Here is a 21,529-nt window from a genome sequence, read left to right as displayed (position 1 = left end):
ACAGTTGGCAGGCATGCAGAGCTTCCAAGCCATCCGTTTCAGGTGCCCTCATGGCATACGCTGTATGCTGGCACATTCTGCATCTTTAGGTGTTTTTAAAGGAATATTAATCTAATGTAGAGAACTAACCTTGAGAAATGGCAGAAATAACTCACACACATATTTATTGCCCAAACATTTTACTGATTGGCGATACTGTGATATTCATTATACGTAGCCACAAAAGTGACAGCTCAGCAAGTCCCTGTTCCTGCAATAACACCTGCTCTTGTGTATTCCTGCACCTGGGCAGAGTTGTTTTTGACTTGAATGGGACATTGTAAATGTGCATGGATCGGCATCCATCATCCTGATGTCTGAAACAAGCTCAAGAAGGCAGTGCACAGTCAGTTTCTAACCTAGAAGTCTTCTCTACCAAGCTTCCACATACTGTGTGGTTTCTTCTCATGCTTTCTTGCCCCAGGTAGCAGCTGCTCTATTTCCTACTCTAGAGGGGATTGGTACATGTCCGTCTCTATGTGAAAATGTGGTTCTACTTGGTAAAGCTACTCTGAAACAAATGAGCACTAAGAAGTTCCATGTCTGCGTCTCCTTTTCGTCCACACGTATCTGCTCGTTTTACAGATGAAAAGATTTTTTTCCCCGTAAGTGCAAGCTCATCCCGGGATCTGAGAGTCTTGCTGAGTTCTTTCCGGTTCACACGTCGCAGCCTATGATAACGACCCTGCACTTGGAACTAAGTGAATAATTCTGTGCTGATGCATGAGCCAGAATATGATCCAGCTCCCCCTCAGAGCTGCACAGGCTCTGAAATGCTTGAGGGAACAGAAAGCATCAAAACGTATGTTTGCAATGAAAGTAAGCAGATGAGACTCCTCATGTGGTACAGTGTGAATGAGGGAGACAGCTGGCTTTTTGATTGACAGGTGGACCACATCACCCTGCTAATTAACCCATTGGGATAGACACAATTTCTCAGGCTGGTCTTCTTGCAGATCAGCAGAGACAGGAAAAGCTGTAGAGAAAGACTCCTGACAAGGGGCTGGGTTGATTTCGAATTCGAATTCTAATTCCATTTATTTCCCTGTTTGTTCTGCACTGTGGTTGTTGGTCACATGAAGAACAACAATTCTCTCTGGCTTTTTTTTTAATAGTGAATCACTAAGAAAAACTACAAATACAAACCCCAGACAGGCAGGGTATATTTTCCCAGCTAAGGAGTGCGACATGTATCTGGAGCAGCACTGCCTTACAGGTTGACAGTAGGGAAAATTCCTCCAGACTATCCAAGCATGTCTTAGAACAGATCTTAGTGCAGCTTGTAACTTAGCTGCTACTTACCCTTTGCTTGTCGGGGTCCACAAACCGAATTCCAAAGTAGTCTTTCTCCAGTAAGTTTAGGTGGTGGCAGAGAAGGTCAAACAGATACTGACCCTTGGCATCTCTCTGCAAGATAAAGAAACTGCATTTACAAATGGATAGACACACGCCCGCTACATTTAACTAAAAAGCAAAAGCAGAGGTCCTGTAGAACACTGAAATACTCAACAGCACGTCCAGCAGGCTTCGCGTTTGCTGGAAATGAGATGGTGAAGGATTTGCAAGTGGGAGCATGACATACCAATACGCTCGGACTTCTGAAACCTAGGATCATATCCAAGTTTGGTTTAATCCCATTAAGTTCACTGGAGTTATATCATTGCTGAATTCATCTCAGTGGGTCACGTTCTGCTCTCCCTTACACTGGTGCAATCGCAGAGAAGTTCCATTCACTTCACTGAGGCTGCACAGGTGTAACAGAGCAGAACCCCGCGTGTTTTTATCTTATTGGTCCTGGCCTGAGAAATTTAAAATCATCACACTAAGGACTCAGGATTAATATTAACAGGGATGTTTCTGGGTTATGTGAAATACTCAGAACCTTTTGCAATCAAGTGGCGTCTAGCTCAGGTTGGCAAAAGAAGGATGTTCTGAGTCCAGGCTGCTCCACACCGACTTATCCTGCCAGTGTCTCAGGTTTTAGAAGAACATGTGATCTGAATGATCAGACGTGCTCCAATATTATGCACAGTGGAACAAACTATCAACCCTAACTGAATTATTTTCCTTCTGTTGCTCAGCTCAGACTCTACCAACTCATGGGCCACTAGTGACTGATGCCCTGATTCAGCAAAGCATTTAAGAACGTTCTTATCTTTAAGTACATGCTTAAAACACATTGAAGTTAAGTGTGTGTTAGTGCGTGCTGAATTGGAGCCTGGGCATGCTTACTCCTTTCCCTTCGCTAACTCCAAGCTGCTCCAGGCTTCTGTGGGCCTGGCACTAGATCATTCAAATGGCCTCATTTAATTTTATATCAATCACCATCTATAAGATGATTTCCCAATTCAATAAAAACCCCTTTCAAATGTTTGCCGAGTATGTGCCAGTATTTGCATCCAGCCAATCTTATCCTCATTCCCCAACAGACTCCTTGCAGAAGAACACTGCAGCCTGTAGTTCTGACACTTCACTAGCAGGCACGTAATTTATTAGTAAGAAAACTGCTTCTAAGTAACTGTGTTTCACTTTTATCATGGAATGGCTGTCACTGGGGCCAGTCCACCCTAATAAAGAACAATGACGATGCTCTGAAATGCTGTAATTACATTCCTGGATACTTCTAAGGGAATGTTTTCACTGGTTTTTATAAACATCTTGCCAGAGATTCACGTGTCTGTTTTCATAAATTTCCTGCTTTTAGTAATTTTCCTTTCACTTGCTTCAACAATATTTATCATTTATGTAGCACTTTTCAAACATTAACTCTCACAATTCCCTGTGATGCCGTCCTTCGTTCACACATGGAAACGGAGGAAGGGGTTTAAGCCATTTGTAGAGCCCTGCGTGGATACCTGCTCCCCAGACAGAAACTGGGGATATCTGCAGATTTGCAGAGCTGCAGCCATTTGCCTGAGGACTCAGGGTGTTGTTAGCACTAGGATTGAAACTTGAGAATGTCCAGTTTACAGTGCTCTGTTCAGACCGTGGTATCACATCTCCTGATTTCTGCTGTTCAATCAAAACCATCTTCTACATTACTTTGCACAGTGGAAGCTGTAAGATTACCAGTCTCTCTTCAAATGGTAAAGCCGCAGAACACTGTATTGATGTTTTAATAGATTTAAGGCCAGAAGAAACGGTCATTCGGTCTGGCCTTTTGCATAATACAGGCCAGAGAACCTCATCCAGTGATTTCTGCATCAAACACAATTTCTGCTTGAGCTAGAGCAGATCTTTTAGAAAGACATCCCGTCGTGGTTCAAAGACCCCAAGTAACAGAGAATCTACCACATCCCCAAGCAAGTTGTCCCAGTGGTTAACGTCCCTCACTATTAAAAATTTGCACCTGTCTTCTACTCTGCATTCGTCTGGCTTCAGCTTCCAGCCACAGGAGCTCATTATGCCATCATCCACTAAACAGCCACCCAGTGTCAGAAATCTCTTCCCTGTCTACGTACCTGCAGACTGTGATCAAGTAACCTCTTGGCCTTTTCTTGGATAAACTAAGTAGGTTGAGTTTCTTTAGTCTTTCACTATTTTATGATTCAAGGACTAATTTATTTTTAACCTGTTTTCTCTCTCTTCTCTTCTATTGAGATACACCTCTACCCCGATATAACGCTGTCCTCAGGAGCCAAAAAATCTTATCGTGTTATAGGTGAAACTGCGTTATATTGAATTTGCTTTGATCCACTGGAGTGCGCAGCACCCCCCCCCCCCCCCCCGGAGCACTGCTTTACCGTGTTATATCCGAATTCATGTTATATTGGGTCACATTATATCGGGGCAGAGGTGTATTAAGAATAACTACTTCTTCCGTTCCTGCTCTACACTGGTTTGCATTGCTGTGTGCTGTTAAAGTCTGTATTTGTCTATAACCAGCGAGGGCTTTAAAGACTCTATGCTGAAGAAACACCCACTACTAAAAGGAACTTCTAAACATTCTAATTCATCGAAGCATTGCTGAATTACAGCAGAACTCCTTTGGAAGAACAGGATGCACATCCAGTCCAACTGCCATTAAGAATGGGACAAGACACCTACGGAAAAGTAGCAATGTTTAAACCTCATCTGTGTAATGGCATTGATTAGCTCTGTGTCCCAGCATGGCTAAACAGAATGTTAAAGAGGTGTGGCTAGGGGTTTATGCCATAGTATATTTTTTTGTGGTTCTTATGATTCAGTCCCTCCCTGAGTCACTTCAGCTAGTCTGCCAAGAGGAATTGGTATTGGTTTTGGCCAGGTTCTTTACTCAGCCGTATAGAGGTGAAGGCACTTTCGCTCTGCATGTGCTGCAGCATACACATCAAACACACGGCAATGACTTCTGTAAGAAGCTGAACAGGCTGTTTATGAAAAACAACTTTTTGAACAGCTACCATGTTTTGTAAGGTCCACGTGCGAAGACAATTTCTAAATACAGCAAGACAGGGAGTTACAGAGGAATTTTGAAGAATCATAGGCCTAAAACTTGAGATTATATTTTGAGATTATTAAAACCTGAAGCCCCAGTCCTGCAAAGCCTTAGGCACATGCGTAATTCTAGACAGTGAGAGTGGTGCCATTGAAGTCCATTGGGCTGCTGACTGGGTATGAAGACAGGTACATGTGTAGGACCTCAGCGGATAGTGTCTATATATCCTCTAGATTAGAAGTATGACTATTTTTTCAAAACATTCTCCAATCCATGGTTGAAAGGTTGTTTTTTTTGGGGGGGTGGAGGGGGGCAATATTAGTGTAGGACCTACAAAAATATTTGTTGCTCTTGAACTTTCTTTGCTCTCCAGCATCCCTTAACTAAGGATTGGTCCATACGTAGAACTGTACCTATTTAATCAACAGTGTGATTTCTTATTGATTTAGTTAACCCAGTACATCATTGTCTGTGGACGCCCTTGCATCAGTGTAAAGCTGGCCCAGAACCATTTAGTGGATGTCAGTACATTTACAGAAACAAGCTAAGTCAATGTAAGCTGCTGTTTGAAAACAATATAGAAGTGTCCACATGAGGGGGTGGGGTTGCACTGATGTAACTAAACTCTTTTTTTTTTAACTGATTTAAGATAAACTAGTGCAACTTGTGTGTGTAGACAAGCCCTAAAAAACACTATTCTTAACCCTCCCAACCCCCAAGTGCTATGGATGCAGAGGCAGGTGCGTACAATGTCTATTTCTTGTGTTCTGTGCTCGGGAGAAAAACTAAATACTGATGAAAAACCAAAAAGGGGTGTGTGTCAATTTCAAGATCCGTTAGGAACCGCGGGGGGAAATTCACCATTTACCAAATTGACAAGAGACAAGATTGGATGGGAAAGAAATTACAGTTTCAAATTCTGAGAGACCATTAGAAATAATGATGGATTTTCAAGATAGTGCTCAGTAAAGTACTGTGCTGATGACTCATTCTGTGGTATATTTTGTGGAGAGGAATATAGTGCTCATCAGGCAAGGGCTAAGAGCATCTTGGAAAGCCAGGTGCAGTGTGAACAAGATGAGCACACACTTCCCCACCCATCACCTCCAGTGCACCCCAGTTTGGAGCGCAGCACCTATGCCAGGCCAGTTTGGAGGCTAACCTTTCTGAATGGTGCTAGATTCCTGAGGTGCTTTCGTGGTTTTGCTAAAATGCTGCCCTCAGAGCCCACTATGAAGATCTACGACAGGAACTCATGGACCACCTTTCAAGTGCCTGTCAGCCATTTGCTCTCACCGTCAACATCAAGAAAACGGCTGTATTAGGACAGGGGATTCCACAAGATCCTTCAATTACCTTAAATGCAAACCAGCTAGAAGTCGTCCAGAAGTTCAGGTATTTAGGTTCGACAGTGATCACCAACCTCTCACGGGATGAAGAACTAAATGCTTGCATTGGAAAGGTTGCTACCACCTTTAGCAGATTAACTAAAAGAGCCTGGAACAACTCAAAGCTGACCACCAACACCAAAATGCTAGTGTACCAAGCTTGCGCGCTCAGCATTCTCATGTATGGTGGAAAAACATGGACACCTTATGCTCATCAGGAGAAAAGGTTAAACAGTTTCCGCCTACGTTGTTTACGCCGCATACTCAATACCAAATGGTAAGATAAAGTCACCAACGCAGAGGTTCTTTGAAGAGCAAATTTACCAAGTCTGACAGCCCTGCTGAAGCAAAGACGACTGCACTGGCTGGGCCATCTGAGTAGGTTGGAAGACGGATGCACACACAAGGACATGCTCTATGGGGAGCTATCAGAGGGAACAAGAACAACAGGATGGCCCAAGTTTTGCTATAAAGACACATGCAAGTGAGATATGAAGGAATTTGGAATTGATCCTGACCAATGGGAAATCTTGGCAAGTGATTGTAACAAGTGGTGCCATCATCTCTATCGGGCATCAGAGTCCGTGACAGAAGCTGCCTCCCCAAAGCTTGAAGAGAAACAAGCCTGTAGGAAGCCAGCAGCTCCCAACGAAGATACAGACATTCGCAACAACTGCCGAAGATCATTCAAATCTCAGATTGGACTGCTCAGTCACACGAGGCATTGTAAACCATCTACATCATAAGCTGCAATTCCCACCATCTTCCGCAGATGAAAAGATGCCAAAAAGAAAAAAAAAGACTGAGGCTGTTACATTCCTTTTCACTTCTAACCTAATTAGAACCAGAACACATGGATCCCATGCGATGCTGAGTGCCCTCAACGCCCACTGAAGGTGCCCACAGCATCCGGCCCCAAGTATCCAGAGGCAGGAAGCTGACATATGATGCTCCCAACCCAGCACTATGATTCCAAAATGGCTGATTTCCAGAGAGCAGGTGCTCAGCATGCTGTTGAGGCCCCTTTATAACGGCTTCGGCTGGGCACTCAAAAATCACAAGTCACTTTTGGAAATCTCAAGCCCTGCTACCTGGCTCTGGCAGTTCTCTTGGAAATGACTCCAGGTGTAGAGCTTGCCGAGGTTTCTCTCACTGCAGTTCTTACTTACCAAGAGAAAAAAGAGAAAAAGCTATTGGGCCAGATTCTGCTCTTACTTGTACCAGTGAGAATCTGGAGCCAGTGCACCACCAGCACTGGATCGGGCCTGTCCGTCTGGCACAGTCTTGTTCGTGGTATGCTAGTTCTGAAAGCACTCCAGCACCTCTCTGCCTTGCCAGACACACTCGGTAACCTGGCTGTGCTTGCGTTCTGAAGTCAGCATGAGCTGTGCTTTAATGCTTTTCATCTTGTGCAGATCAAATGTTGCTTCTGACAGCTGACAGGGCTCCTTTAAGATAACACAGGATTCTATTTTCCTACAAATCCATTTAATGAATATGTTGTTATCTGATCAAATAATCACTCACCAGAAATAGGCCAGGCAATCAGAGAACCCCTAGAGGTCTGTCTCCAGCATGTTTCTGGTGTTTGATACATTATGGTAAATGTCACTGCATTTTAAATCAATTGTGCTTCGTTTAAAAAGTTAAGAAGTTCAGGCTGAAATTATGCAAATACTGAAATTACTTGCTTACTCCACATCAGCCTGCACTGGCTGCAGTGTCTGACCTTTCTAAAGGGCTAGCAACAAGCATCCCAGAATCAGGCTGGAGCAGTAATGGAAGGGCTGTCCCCTGCCCCTTGCGAGAACTTCACTGGCACTTTTTTATGATGATGCCATGGATGTTTCTGCTTGCCTACAAGGCTACTCTGAGTAAATCTTGACAGCTCTCAGTTAGCACTGCACCAGTTGGTAACTGTTCTTTTTTCTTTCCACCCTTACCCGCCAGAACACACTTGCTGCACAAACTGGTCTCACTGAGTCACTAACTAAGTTTAAATCAAGTCTAAAGACTCTCCTGTTGCAACCATTATTGATCTGTTTGTAAAGTGCCTGAGACACTGTCGCAAAGGGCATTAAATGTAATGGTTGATTCAGAACATACCATTTGAAAAGACTGTTTCAACATATTGAGAACTGAGAGTTGAGAAAGACAAGTGAGTTCACTACTGCGTGTGCAGAACGCTTTAGAAACTTTGCATCTCTTTGCTGATTATGCAGTGGCTGATGTTGAAAGATGCAGTGTGTGTGTGTGTGTGTGTATATGAGTTAAAAAAGACAGTTAGGAAAAGCTTAATTTGAACAGACAAGAATGTTTCAGAATAATGTATCCCAGTGAAATTAGTCAAACCTGGGGGCACCAGTAGTCTGCCCTTTGAATCTAATTAACAGTGCACATTGCCACTAGCTAAAGCGATAGCTAGAGTCTGTGTAACCATGGGCCACATTTCATGTGATTTTCGAAACGCTGAAGGACCAGTAAACTGGTTTTCAACTTTGTTCTAATTATGGTAACACAAAATGGAACTGGAGCAAGTTTTGTGAACAAATCCACATGGACAAATTTGAGAGGTTCCTATCTATGAGTGGAAACATCCTGCTGCCCATCCCCTTCCTCCAGGCCAAAGGTCCCCAAGCATTGTAGCCATGACCCACACGGCAGAGGGGCCCCTCCTCGGCCAGAGCCGGAGCCCGTCCCCCAGGGGCAAACTAGAAATACCCCTGCTCCTGAAAGCATATGCTTAACATGTGCAGGGCTTTCCCACACAGGAGGAAACCACAGAGAACATGTGTAGGGCATGTTTGTCAGTGGAAATCACAGAGAACGTGTGTAGGGCATGTTTGTCAGTGGAAACCACAGAGAATGTGTGTAGGGCACGTTTGTCAGTGGAAACCACAGAGAATGTTTGTAGGGCATTTTGTCAGTGGAAATGAGAGAGAATGTGTGTAGGGCATGTTTGTCAGTGGAAACTACAGAGAACGTGTGTAGGGCATGTTTGTCAGTGGACATCACAGAGAACGTGTGTAGGGCATGTTTGTCAGTGGACATCACAGAGAACGTGTGTAGGGCATGTTTGTCAGTGGACATCACAGAGAACGTGTGTAGGGCAAGTTTGTCAGTGGAAATCACGTCTGTTCCATCAACTTAGCTCTCTGTAGTGCTCATCACTATATCATCTAGCATTCCAACCTAATCGTAAAATTTCCTGTGGACTCCTAGGGGAGCAGGATTGGGCCCTAGGCACTGCGTTCTGTTCTACACTAGCGTTCAGAAATGAGAGGAAAAGGCTGTTGAGCCACCTTTCTCCGTCATTGGTTTGCCATGAATACAAAGGACCTCACTTGTTCCTGGTGTAACTCCACTGGCTCCTGGAGAGTTACACCAGGGATTTACCTGGCCCAGAGTGACAGAAACCACATCAGCTGCTCTCCCTGGGGACGAGGAGCTGTGAATCTCACTTTGTATGTGTTTGTTTTCTCTCTGATGAGTTTCGTCTGTGACAATCTGACTAGCACAATAAACACTCCCATTCACTAACATATGCAAAAGGCAGCTCAATATAAAAATTCCCTCTTCTGATAGCAGCAGCTACACACCAATGCCACAGATGCCCTGAAGCTGCGACGACCAGCAGTGTGAACAATGGACCTCACGGCCAGAATGGCACCAACTAACGTCTAGTCCTCACCATTGCTGCTTTTTTATGAGTCTTTCCTGAAGGTCTCTGTGAGCTCCCTGCAGGGCCTCTGCCGCTAACCTCTACTACAGACTATTTGGTGTTCGTCCCTCTCATGCATATCAATAACACAGAACATAAAAACCTGGGCATGGATGCTAGTCAGCACTTCGCTCTATTTACAAACACTGCAGACGTTCAAGGGAGGAGTTAAATATTTATAAATCCAGCCTGTTGTCTCTCACTCTTGTATTTTCTGGCTGGAGATACCGTGTGCCTATCCCCTGAAGCCCATTAGAGAAATCTCCATTGACAGCACTGAGACTCAGCAGTAAAGAAGAGCAGATCCACAGCTACATCGCTGCTTGCTACTGGTCTCATAGAGCCAAGTGACACTGCCCCAGCTCACGGCACTGGCGTTCAGGCCGCAGAGTTCAGATCTGGAATTGAATCTGTGAGCGGGTGCCTGGGATGGGCCACGCTGATAGCAGATTATCCCCAAAGCTGGTGGTTTGCGCTATAATCAGAGTCACCCAGCGAATAACAAAAGAGCTTCCACAGTACCGCAGTGGTTATACCAGAAGCCAAACACCATCCCCTGGAGGCATTCCAGCCCCTGGCTCCCATCCAGGCAACTCAATCTAACACAGTGAGAGGTTACGGAAAACTCATTTCACCATAGGTGAGGTTCCTTCTAATCTCAAAGGATCGGACACTTACTTACCCCCGGGATCAAGATGTATCTCAGAGCTTACCCAACTATCACGGTGTCAGCCAATCTTCAGTAAACGAGCAGAGAGTTATAAATGGCTAGTAGATCACACACATATAAATGATTGCAAAGTCCTTGCATCAGGTGTGTAGCAGTGATGGCAGAGACGGCTGGCTTGTAAAGTCTCTCTGGTACCGTCCAAAAGATTGGAAGGCGGATCCATAGTTCAAGATGCTCCTTTTATTTGTAAATCCAGAAAACTGGAGCAGGAAAGAGGCAAGATGGAGATTTCTCAGGTGTCTTTTTATAATCTCTGCCATGTGCATGGAAATTTCCTGTCCCAAACAAAGCCCATAGCCCTGGTGAATGGATAGTTACTGTCTCCAGATGGAGTCCAGGGTCACATGAGCCTATCATATGTCCTTTCATGGTTTGCTGAATCACAGAGGGTACCCATTGGCTCCTCACTGTCTGAGGCATCTGCAGGAAGATTTATCTGGGCGGGATGAGTTTCTTCAATGACCCATTGGGAGAGTGGAGTGTCCTTGATGGACCATCAACACTTAGCTGTCTAGCCCTGTTGTAAATGTATCTGGAGGGTGTCACCCAGGAATACTACAAAGGTCTAAGACACAAGTCCCTAGCCAATATTCATAACTAAGGATATAAAGATGATATGTGGATTTAACGAGGATGGTCATAGTTGACAGATTGTAACTTTTCCAAGGACACCTTACATCAGCAGTTCTCAACCCCTGGGCTGCATGCGGCCCGATTAGGACACAGTTGCACCCCAGCTGTGTGCTAAAAGCCACCAGGCCATACAGTGGGGTCAGGCTGCCCGGCCTGGCAGGGCTCTGGGGTTGTCAGCTGTGGAGTGGTCTCTGGGCAGGAGGCTCTGGGCTAGGGGTCTGTGGGGAGGGTTGGGTGAGGTGTGCTGTGGTTCTCAACCTGTGACCTACAGTGATAAATAGGTTGAGAACCACATGATACACTTTGTACAAGATTTATGGTAATCGTATAATCGTGGTAATATCAACGATATAAATGGTCATCTCTAATCATACGAGATCCATCCAGACTTTCCCAGAGTTCAGGACTGGTCAGATCTAGGGTTCTGATTCCAGACTCTCTCTAATTTTGGAGGAGGAGAACTCACATCACTTCCCAAGCAATTTCCAACTCCGGTGCAAAAGTCACACTTAAGCATCAGAAATAGGACACTCCCAAAACTTGGCTTGGTATCAGCTATTAATTTGGCTGTAGGACACCTCTTTGCTCATGATAATTACATTTAGTAATTCCAGCTGCAACATTATCTCCAGCTCTAGCGCATAACTTCAATATTAATGACACTATAAAAGTAAAATTCCACTTCCACGTGCAATATCAGAACCCTACCTAACCATACTCAGTGTATTCCAAGAATGAAATTTTAAATGCGATTCTGGGGCTGCCCAAGCCCACAGCTCAATAACCTCAGACCCTTCCGTCGGCAGTTGCGTCAGCAGTTTATCGTGCTGGATGAGCTCTGATACGACATCACCACAGGAGTTTAGAATAGCTAATCCAATGATACTTTAAACTCTGGGGAGAATTAACTGGCCAACTTCATTGTAGCTCCACAAAAGGACTAAAACTTCCTTAGAATGTCAGTGAATCAGGTTCCCTGAAAGTGAATTTGCTACATAAAACTTCAGTTGCCTGTCTTGATCCTCTTCCTTCACACTATGCTTCAGTAGGGAAAGGAGAGATTCACACAAAGAATGGTAAATGGTCATCTGCCAAGACAGCACTTCAGGAACTGGTTACCAACCCCACAACATCCCTGTGTATCAAAAGAACTCGCAGGATTGCCCCTCCGTCACACTCAGGCACACAAAGACGACTCAACAGAAAAGGAAGTTCAACACCAAATACAACTCTTTCCATTACACAGGCACCATTACCCTTGCTCCTGACGCAGACCCTGCACTCTTTCCACACCTTTAACCTTCTCTGCAGTAAATCTGCCCATCGGTCTATGTTTTAATATTATGCTCATCACCATGGTATCTGCTCACGTGTGTTGCATGATGAACTGCGATAGGGTAGGGCCTCCTGTCTCTCTAACTGCTCCTGAAGTTCCACACACAGTGGGAGCCAAGGCGAGGCACCCAGACACCACAGTGATGGAACAAATAAATGGCTGTCATAATAAACTGATTAATTAACACAGTACACACCTCTTCCCACAAGGCAGAGCTGTTCCCAGGATTTACTACATGATTCAGTCCCTCAGGGACATAGCCAGGGAGCTGAGTGAGGGGTAAGGGCTGGAGAGCAATCTCACATACACATGGAGGGTTTTAGGAAAATTTAATTTGCAATAATCTGTTGACATAAGTCTTGATCGAGAAAAACTCCCTTTGACCTAATGGTGCAGGATCAGGCTGCCAGGGAGTTCTGCGCACATTATTTCCCCTAGGCTGCCAGTGTCCATTGTCACACATTGCTCTCCATTATATCAGTATGAGGAGCACGACATGGGAAGTCAGGCTCGGTGGTCTGAGTTGGGAGCCAGAAAGTGCCAGGGTGGGATGGGGTGTCAGAACTGGAGACAGAGTCAGAAGTCAAACCAAGGGTCAAGCCAGAGTCAGAGACCAGGGGAGGGCAGAGGAGCAGAGATCTGGAGCAAGGCAGGGACCAGGCATGGAGGAGGATCTTGGATAAGGCAGGTAGGCACCAGGACTGGACAGGAAGACAGTGGTCAGGAGTCAGGCGAGGAGACAGGGTCAAAATGGCAGCCAGTTGCAGATTCCCCTGCTTGCTCAAACAGCTTCCTGTGCCTCCTTCTGGCTTAAGTAGTGTGTCCGAGCCAATCGGTGGGGCTGCACATCTCCCCCAATTAGGAGCGGTGTGGGCAGAGCCCTTGGAAAGCGAACTCCGGTGGCTCAGGCAAGCTGCCAGGTGGTGGTCATCGTCTGAGCACTGGGGACCTGGGTGTCTGGGTTGGGAACCTGTGATCCCTCGCAATCTGCTGCACCACTGTCTTTCACAGGTATCAAGTGATCAGGGTGAGGAGGTCATGTGGCTTGGCCCTGAAATCAGCAGAGAGGGAGCTCACCAAGTAGCAGCCTCCTGCCCTCCAGTGAGTTCCTTCTTCTCTCCACACCATACACCACTCCAACACAGAGTTACACAGAGACACGTATGTCATTAGAGCCAGTGCAGTTAGTGTCTGTGGCTCTCTCTCCCTGCTACTGCACAGAGGGAGACTGACTAGCAGACCAGAGGCAGTAAGGGGACAATGTTAAATAAAATAAATCCTGCTTCAGAGCCTAGTAAATCTTCACCAGGCTCAGTTTCAGTCACTAAAGTCAGCGTGTGGGAAGAGGCTGTCATCAGTTTGTACAGAGTAACGGAGATTCATAGATCCCAAGTCCAGAAAGGACTGTTGTGATCATCTAGTCTGACCTGCTGAGTGATACAGGCCACAGACTTTCCCCAAAATCACTCCTAGAGCGGAGCTTATAGAAAAACATCCCATTGTGATTTTAAAATGGTCAGTGATGGAGAATCCAGCATGAACCTTTGCAAACTGCTCCCAAGGTTAATTATTTTCGCTGTTAAAAACGTACACCTTATTTTCAGCCTGAATTTGTCTAGCTTCAGCTTCTGATTGCATCAGACCTTTCTCTGCTACGTTAAAGAGCCCTTTATTGAATATTTGTTCCCCCGGTAGGTACTTACAGACTAGGATCAAGTCACTCCTTTACCTTTCCTTTGTTAAAGCGAAAGCTAAATAGATTGAGCGCCTGGGGTCCACCACTAATGAGGCACAGCCCTCATCCTTGCTAATTATCTATGCGCCCTGGAAGCCTCTAATCATTCATTCCCCACTGTTGATACCTCTGGAGTGGAAGGCTGGGAGAGAAATGGTGACCACTCTGTCCCTTGTCATGAATCTTTTACTGTCCACTGGTCAGCCTCAAGTGAGGACATTGTGCGAGGTGTGGGAATCCCACTGCTTTACATGCGATGGCATCATAACAATGCAACGCATTCTGCAAGTGTCAAGTGATGCTTCTCAGGATGTGTCTGGCCTCCCCGTTTGCTACTTTCATCTCACACTTCACCTGCTGTCACCTTTCAAGTGCAGCTAAATTGTTCGTTGCGTTTCGAATGTCACTGCAGTTTGATGACACTGGAAAAACATGCAATTGAACTGACAGACTGGCAGCGATTAGCATTAACCATAACTTCACGCTGAAATTGCAACAATTGTGTCTAAAGATGAGACAAGTAGTTCTGACAAAGCAGAAACTGAGTCAAACCCTTGCCTGAGCCTTGTACAGCACATAACAGAACTCTGTAACGTAAGGGCCAATTCTGATCTTGCTCCCACTGGGATGACTCAGGAGTAACTCTGTACCCACGGGAGTCTGATTCAGCAGTTGCTTTTCCCTAATCAATCTTTGCTGCAGCACAAACGAAACAAAAAATCCCAACTTCCTGTGCAAGACTGCAAGCAGTAAGAAGTCACCTTCACTCCATCAGTTTGACAATTATTATAAATTGCTGATCACACACTTGTGACTGAAAAAGGTCCTGCAGGCAGACTGCTCCTGGGCTACTGTGCATCGAGGGACACTCAATCAGTTGCTATCATTAGCACAGCTGGAAAAATGACAGTTTAGCATAGCTTATGCCAGCATAATGTACAGACTGATGTTGGAAGTGGCTAGGAGAAATCCTAGAATTTCTTGTTACCCGTTCCAATATTAGACAAGGATGGAAAAACCACAATTTTAAGACACTTCCTAGAGCATTTTAAGCAACAAAGCTCAGCTTCTTGATTAGCTGCTGCAGTAACCTCTGCAACCTACACGGACAAATTTCTGCATCAAAGATAAACATACTATGACATCCCAGCCATAAAAATTACTGAACAGCTGTCTGTGATTCTTTGCATCAGCTGCAGAACCTCTGGAGCCCTGAAAGCTCTGTCATAAGCATAAATCCCAACTCTGAACCTTAGTGTCCAAAATGTGGGTGCCTAGCATGAATTCCTCTAAGCTTAATTTCCAGCTTAGATCTGATAGCGCTGCCACCAGCCAGATTTCCAGTCTCTGGCACCCTCTGGTCTCCCCAAACCTTCCCTGGGGGACCCCAAGACTCAAGATGCCCTGAGTCTTACAACAAAGGGAAATAACCCTTCCTCTTGTCTCCTCTTTATTTCCTCCCCCGGCTTTCCCACCCTGGGTACACTAGGAGATACGTTTCAAGTCCTTGAAATGCAAACCAGAGAGATCAGTTTTTCACCCTCGTCAGAGTTCCTGCAAAGGTAAGCTTTGCAACTCTGACACAAAGATGATTTTCCTTCTCCCCCCTGTTTCCTTACCCCACCAATTCCTTCTGTGAGTTTCTAACTAGGAAAAAATCCAACAGGTCTTAAAAAGAAAACTTTATTAAAAAGAAAAAAGACACATAAACAATTGGTCCTCTGTATCAAGGTTGAACTAATACAGGGTCAATTGCTAAAAGAAGAATGAATAAACAGCCTTATTCCAAAAGGAATACAATTAAACATTCTAGCAAACTAGACACATGTAAATAAAAAACAATAATAAAACCTATTGTCCTTCTTACCTTTGTACTTACACTTGGAAACAGAAATTAGAAAAGCTTGTAAGAGAGACAGTTCACTCTCAAAGCCGAGAGCAACAGAACAATGAAAGACACAGACAAAAGACACACACCCAAAAATTCCCTCCCTGAGCTTTGAAAAATCCGGTTTCCTGATTGGTCCTCTGGTCAGGTGTGTGGTTCCCTTTGTTAACCCTTTACAGGTAAAAGAAACATTAATCCTTAGCTATCTGTTTATGACAAGCTCATAGGTCTCTGGCCAAGAAACCACCCCACAGGACTTAGAATTTGTTTAACCCCATCAGTTCACTGCAATGCACAAAGTAACAGCAAGACAAAAGAGGAAAACCACAGCAGAGATGGCACCCTTGGATACGGAATCCACTAGACAGGCCAAAGCAGCAAATTTCACAAACCTTCACAAACCCGGCCCGGCCCAAACAAAAGTTCAGAGGTGTCCATGTGTGCGGCTGAGGTCAGCCCTGTCTGTAGCACCTCACTAACCGTTCCCCACAGACTGCTGGGTACAAAGGCTTAAATATTAAAACGATAAGAACAGGAGAAGACCAACTCTGCACAGCAACATTTAAACCCAGACGATCTTTTCGTTCCTCGGGTGTGCTTTAGCCTGTGGGCTTTTGATTCTGATCAGAATGAGATATACAAATCTCCCACCCACAAGGACAGGTCTCCAGCTCCCCTCTAGTCAGCACCAGTCGATTGTGCATTAATGTATCTGATGCCTGCACTGTACTGTCTGTAACATCTTCCCACCACGGAGCTCTTCTCCGTGATTCAAGCTAGCAGCATGAACACACATCAAGGGACGATCACACAGCAAGAGAGCTCTTCCTGGGGAGTAGGGCAACTATTGTTCAAAAGGTGATTGTGTAAGGCTGGTGCACGTAACAAGATGGGGGTTTGTGCATAAGGGAACATGGTGTTAAGGGAGCCTTAGCTGCACTCTTAGCTCAAGCTACAACTTTAGTTTTGCCCCAACCCAACTCCGGATCCCCCCCACCTCAACCTCTAAAGGGTGCTTTCAACCTGAGCTAGCCACTGGGTCAGGGGGGGAGCTACACTGCTATGTTTAGCATGCTAGCTGGATCAAAGCCAGTGCATGTCCCTCCACCTCCAGCTGCAGTGCAGATGCACCTTCAGTAAAAGGTGGACTCGGGAGGCAGCAGTGGGTAGTGGTCAGTGGCAGGGCTCCAGCAGAGACATTGATTTGTGGCATGACCTAGGTTCCCCAATCTATAATCGGGAATAATTTACCCACCCCTCAGGGAAACTCTGGGGATTGATTTGATAGTGTCTGAGAAGGGCTTGGAGGGTTTCCGTGGAACTGCTCAAGCCCTTCAAGTTCGGCACATGCTGCAGGTCCTGGCTGAACAGGGCCCCAAAGTGCCATGCAAACATTAAGTGCAGCTAAGATGTGGCCACTGTATTTAATGCCTTTTTTGTTCCCTCTTAAGCAACCAAACGTCTTTATGGCTCTAACGGGCTTATTTAGAGAAGAGTGAGGGGGGACTTGTTAGCAGCCTTCAGCTACCTGAAGGGGGGTTCCAAAGGGGCTCTTCTTAGTGGAGGCAGATGACAGAACAAGGAGTAATGGTCTCAAGTTGCAGTGGGGGAGGTCTAGGATGGATATTAGGAAACCCTATTTCACTTGGAGGGTGGTGAAGCACTGGAATGGGTTCCCTAGGGAGGTGGTGGAATCTCCTTCCTTAGAGGTTTTTAAGGTCAGGCTTGACAAAGCCCTGGCTGGGATGATTTAGTTGGGATTGGTCCTGCTTTGAGCAGGGGGTTGGACTAGACACCTCCTGAAGTCCCTTCCAACCCTGATTTACCTGAGGAGGGATTTTAATAATCTTAAAAGGAAGTGAAATGTGAAGAAAAAGTTGTCAGACCTCAGCTGAAAAATGAAATTGGGGGGAGGAGAGGGAATCCCCTGTTTCTCCAATGACGCTTGTGTCTCAAGTATCTGTGATTGATCATTTTTTTGTTCCGTTGCACCCATCCCATGGCTGGGATCCTGAGCAGAACAAGCAGCGTCACAGCTACAGAACTACAGGACGCCTGTAACCCCTTTATTTAAAGGAATTTGCATGACACACAAACAGGGCACGTGGGTTCCCAACACTTCTGTTACAGATTGGCCAAGTGAGGCCTTGCAGGCTGATTTCCCCCTCAATGCTTTAGGCTTCTGCTCTGTCACATGGGCAGTTCTGAGGGAGGAGCGGTGCAGGAGCCTCTCTAGACAAACTGCGAGTCAGACGGTGGCTCCCAGAGCTCCCTCCTTATGCTGGGGGTGGTAATTTACTGTGGCCTGCAACGGAAATGGTGCCAAATGCTACCCGTCTGCTGGTCCATGCATGATAGGCTGGAGCCATGATTCTGCTCCCCCTTCTCTATACATCTGCACTCGGCAAGGAGGATCCTCGCCTGGGGAGGGGGGGTTGTAATCACCTTCCCTCCCTTTATGGCTGGATGGGAGGTGGGTCCTGGAACTCTGACCTGTGGCAGCAGACGAGTGACAGTCCAGGAAAGGCTTAGACCCACCAACCGAAATTCTGTAACCAACACCAGCCCCCTAGATCTGAGTGAGTTATTACAGGAGCTCTCAGGGAGCAGGGCCCCCTTATGTTGGGCACTGGCCATTCACACCTAACAAAACGACAATCCCTGCCCCGGTTTACAGCTCCGGCAAACACTCTGAACCCCTCCAACGCTGGGAACGTTTGTGAGATCAATTAGAGCCAAGCCAAAAGCCTGGATCCAAATGCCCCAAACTTTAGTATGGTTTAGAGCCAAATCTGAACCTGGCAGCTTGAACCATCTCTAGCTAACATGGTCATGAGCTGGTTAGAGGCACTGTCGCACATGGCAGAGGCAAAGCCAAGAACAAACCCAAGAATTCCTGGCTCCCAGAGTGCTCTTCCCACTGGGACGTGTGGCTATTTAACAAGAACTGCACAAAAAGTGTATTAAACAGCCACAGCTTTCAGCACCTTCTCCACTGTAACAGCTGTGGGCAAATGAATGAGCTCTGCTAATGGCCCTCTAAATGTGAGGCAAGGAATTAAAGTGAAAACAAGCCCCCTGGGCTACTAGTTAGAAAATAATAAAATTTTCAATGTGTCCACATTTACTGGCACTAGAAAAGTATCAGAGGGGTAGCCGCGTTAGTCTGGATTTGTAAAAGCAGCAGAATCCTGTGGCACTTTATGGACTAACAGACATTTTGGAGCATGGGCTTTCGTAGGTGAATACCCACTTCGTCAGATGCATTCGTCGGATGCATTCACCCACAAAAGCTCATGCTCCAATACGTCTATTAGTCTATAAGGTGCCACAGGACTCTCTGCTGCTGGCACTAGAAAAGGCGTTCTGTGAAACAAGTCCTGCCTTACTTGTCCCTCAGAAAAAGTATAATGACTTCACGCTGGAGATGATGCCACCATAAGCTAATTGTAGCCTCCAACTTTTTTCCCTTTGGCTTTCTCAGATGAATAAGCATCAAACTGGCAGATGAGGAGGAAAAAACAGCAAGAGAGCTCAAAGATTACTCTGCACGTTTAGTCTGTGGTTGCAGCGTTCACACGGTAATGATGCCATCCAGGGCCATGGCCGCGGCTGCGCTGGCTGATAGGAAAGACAAGGCAGCGATATCGACACGGTTACAGCATTAGCATTCTGGCCTGCGTTCACTAGTTCCACTCACTGAGGCTACTCGAAGCATCTCACATGAAAATTGCCAGCCACAGTGTCTCACGTGTGTTACAAGCTAATGAGCACTAATAATGGGATTTGGGATTCTAATCACTACTCCACTGTAATAACACTTAGACCAGCATCATTTACTACTAAACAGCTTTCTAGCAAACTACTGAAAGGCCACCTGTGCTCAGAGATGCAGACAAAATGCCAGAATATGAAGACTGCAACTTCAAGTCTCACCAGCTGTCATGCAGAGGGAGAGAGAGAAGCAACTAACCGACGGGGTTCTTTCCTCTCCATATCCCAATCCAAAACCAAGTGGGCCAATGGCTCTGAAAATAGCCATTTCAGCGAGCTCTGGCGTGGTAACACCCTGGCCCCTGCAGGAAGCCAGATGGCGAGGTGGTTCTTTCTAACACAGCCCTATAATCAGGCTCCTTGCAGTCATTGGTAAGCCCTGCTTTGGTAGGCTAGCTTGCCATCAGGGTCGAAAATCAGAAGCGTCCTCACCTGTCACTCTGCCATGGATAAAACAAGGTTCTGCTTTAGAAAGGAATCGGACACTTCCAGAAGAGGGTCCAACGTCTTTTCTCAGAGGCTGAATTGGAACGAATGTCAGCAAGACAAAACAAGAACAGAGCGGTGAGGGAACAAAATTCACCCAGCTGCCTAGCTATCTGCAGAGCACGTATCAATCCAAGAAAAACGACCATCCTGCTCTCTGTCCCCTTCCGTATGCAGGGGATTTAGCCACACAGTTCCCAGAAGTTTTAACAGAGTCAAGCGAGGTTTTTATATACAACAGCATAACTGCTGGGCTCCCTTCTCATCTCCGCTGCTTTCGCTCACGTGGGAGTCCTGGGCTGCTGTCATCCCCACATTTATTTGTTAGAAGACATCTCAGTTTCGTGTATTGATCTTTTCGGATCAAAACCAGGTGATAAGTGGGTTGAGGGGGCTTGTTAGAACAAGATGGTTATTCTCCATTGTGACACATGATGTGGAACCTGAGGACTGTTTGATCAATCCAAGGCTAAGCAGTGAATCATCACTGTTCACTGACAAACCTTCATGGGAGAATAGGCCCCAGTGTGTATCAGACCCCCTGGCAGTGGCTTACAAACAATGTAATCACACCAGCTTTACTGCTGCTCTCCCATACTCAGACAATAGCCTGTCTTCTTACCGGTTATCCCCGAAACAAAAGCTGAGATACCTCCTGTCTGAGCTTTTCATACTGTGAAGTGAATGTACTTCTTCCCATTTCAGACACGTGTTCCAGATCTGATCTAATAAACAACAATCCTGTGCAGCAGATATCTCACCAGTTATACAGAGGGGGAAACTGCGGCACATTGAGATGACTTTTCTTAATCAGAGCAGGAAACAGTGATAGTCAGAAACTGGACTTAGAAGTCTTAGCTGCGTGTCCTTTGCTGTCATCAACAGATAACACTGATTTGTAGGTGAAAAGAGTTATCTATTGATGACAAAGTGTAAGTGCAAAGTGTTATCATTATGCTGAATCAAGATGAACCGTGTATTGGGTTGGAGAGTCATAATTCTGAGTATCTTGTGCCTTGGTGGGCTTCAGACAGACAGATCCTACCTGCTGTTCCAACACATCTGACTGTGTGGAATTCTACTCATCCAGGGATTACGGCGCGTGGAAGTCTGCACAAAGGTTCTGGGCACATCCAGGAGGTTATTTTAAAATTATTCTTTGTGTGTGAATCTCAACTGTGCATTTTTGTATTTTAAACAATTACTTTTAAAAGGGAAAGGAAGAAAATGGGAAGAATCCCTTTGAGTAAGTGAATGAGAGATGAGACAATCTTTGCTAATTTGTCTACTGTGTAAATAAGTTCCCAATCAATGAAAACTAACCAGTTCTTAGGGAAGTTTTCAGGCAAGTACTTAAAATATAAAAGTGCAAATTCACTGCT

The 21,529-nt window shown here is 45.6% G+C and overlaps 1 protein-coding gene across 3 annotated transcripts in view; it reads right to left on the bottom strand.

Annotated features, from left to right (window-relative positions):
* The window catches only part of FRMD5 (FERM domain containing 5), a 317,514-nt gene that overhangs the window by 84,702 nt on the left and 211,283 nt on the right, over nucleotides 1-21,529 (bottom strand). For all 3 annotated transcript variants that reach the window (XM_075069763.1, XM_075069765.1, XM_075069764.1), the window contains exon 2: nucleotides 1,342-1,446. In XM_075069763.1, coding sequence (XP_074925864.1) covers nucleotides 1,342-1,446 — 105 coding nt within the window. The remainder of the gene's footprint in view (nucleotides 1-1,341; nucleotides 1,447-21,529) is intronic.

This window comes from Chelonoidis abingdonii, chromosome 9 (genome assembly GCF_003597395.2).
Source record: "Chelonoidis abingdonii isolate Lonesome George chromosome 9, CheloAbing_2.0, whole genome shotgun sequence".
In the NCBI taxonomy this organism is placed as follows: domain Eukaryota; kingdom Metazoa; phylum Chordata; order Testudines; family Testudinidae; genus Chelonoidis; species Chelonoidis abingdonii.
This window is presented reverse-complemented; position numbering and strand designations above follow the sequence as displayed.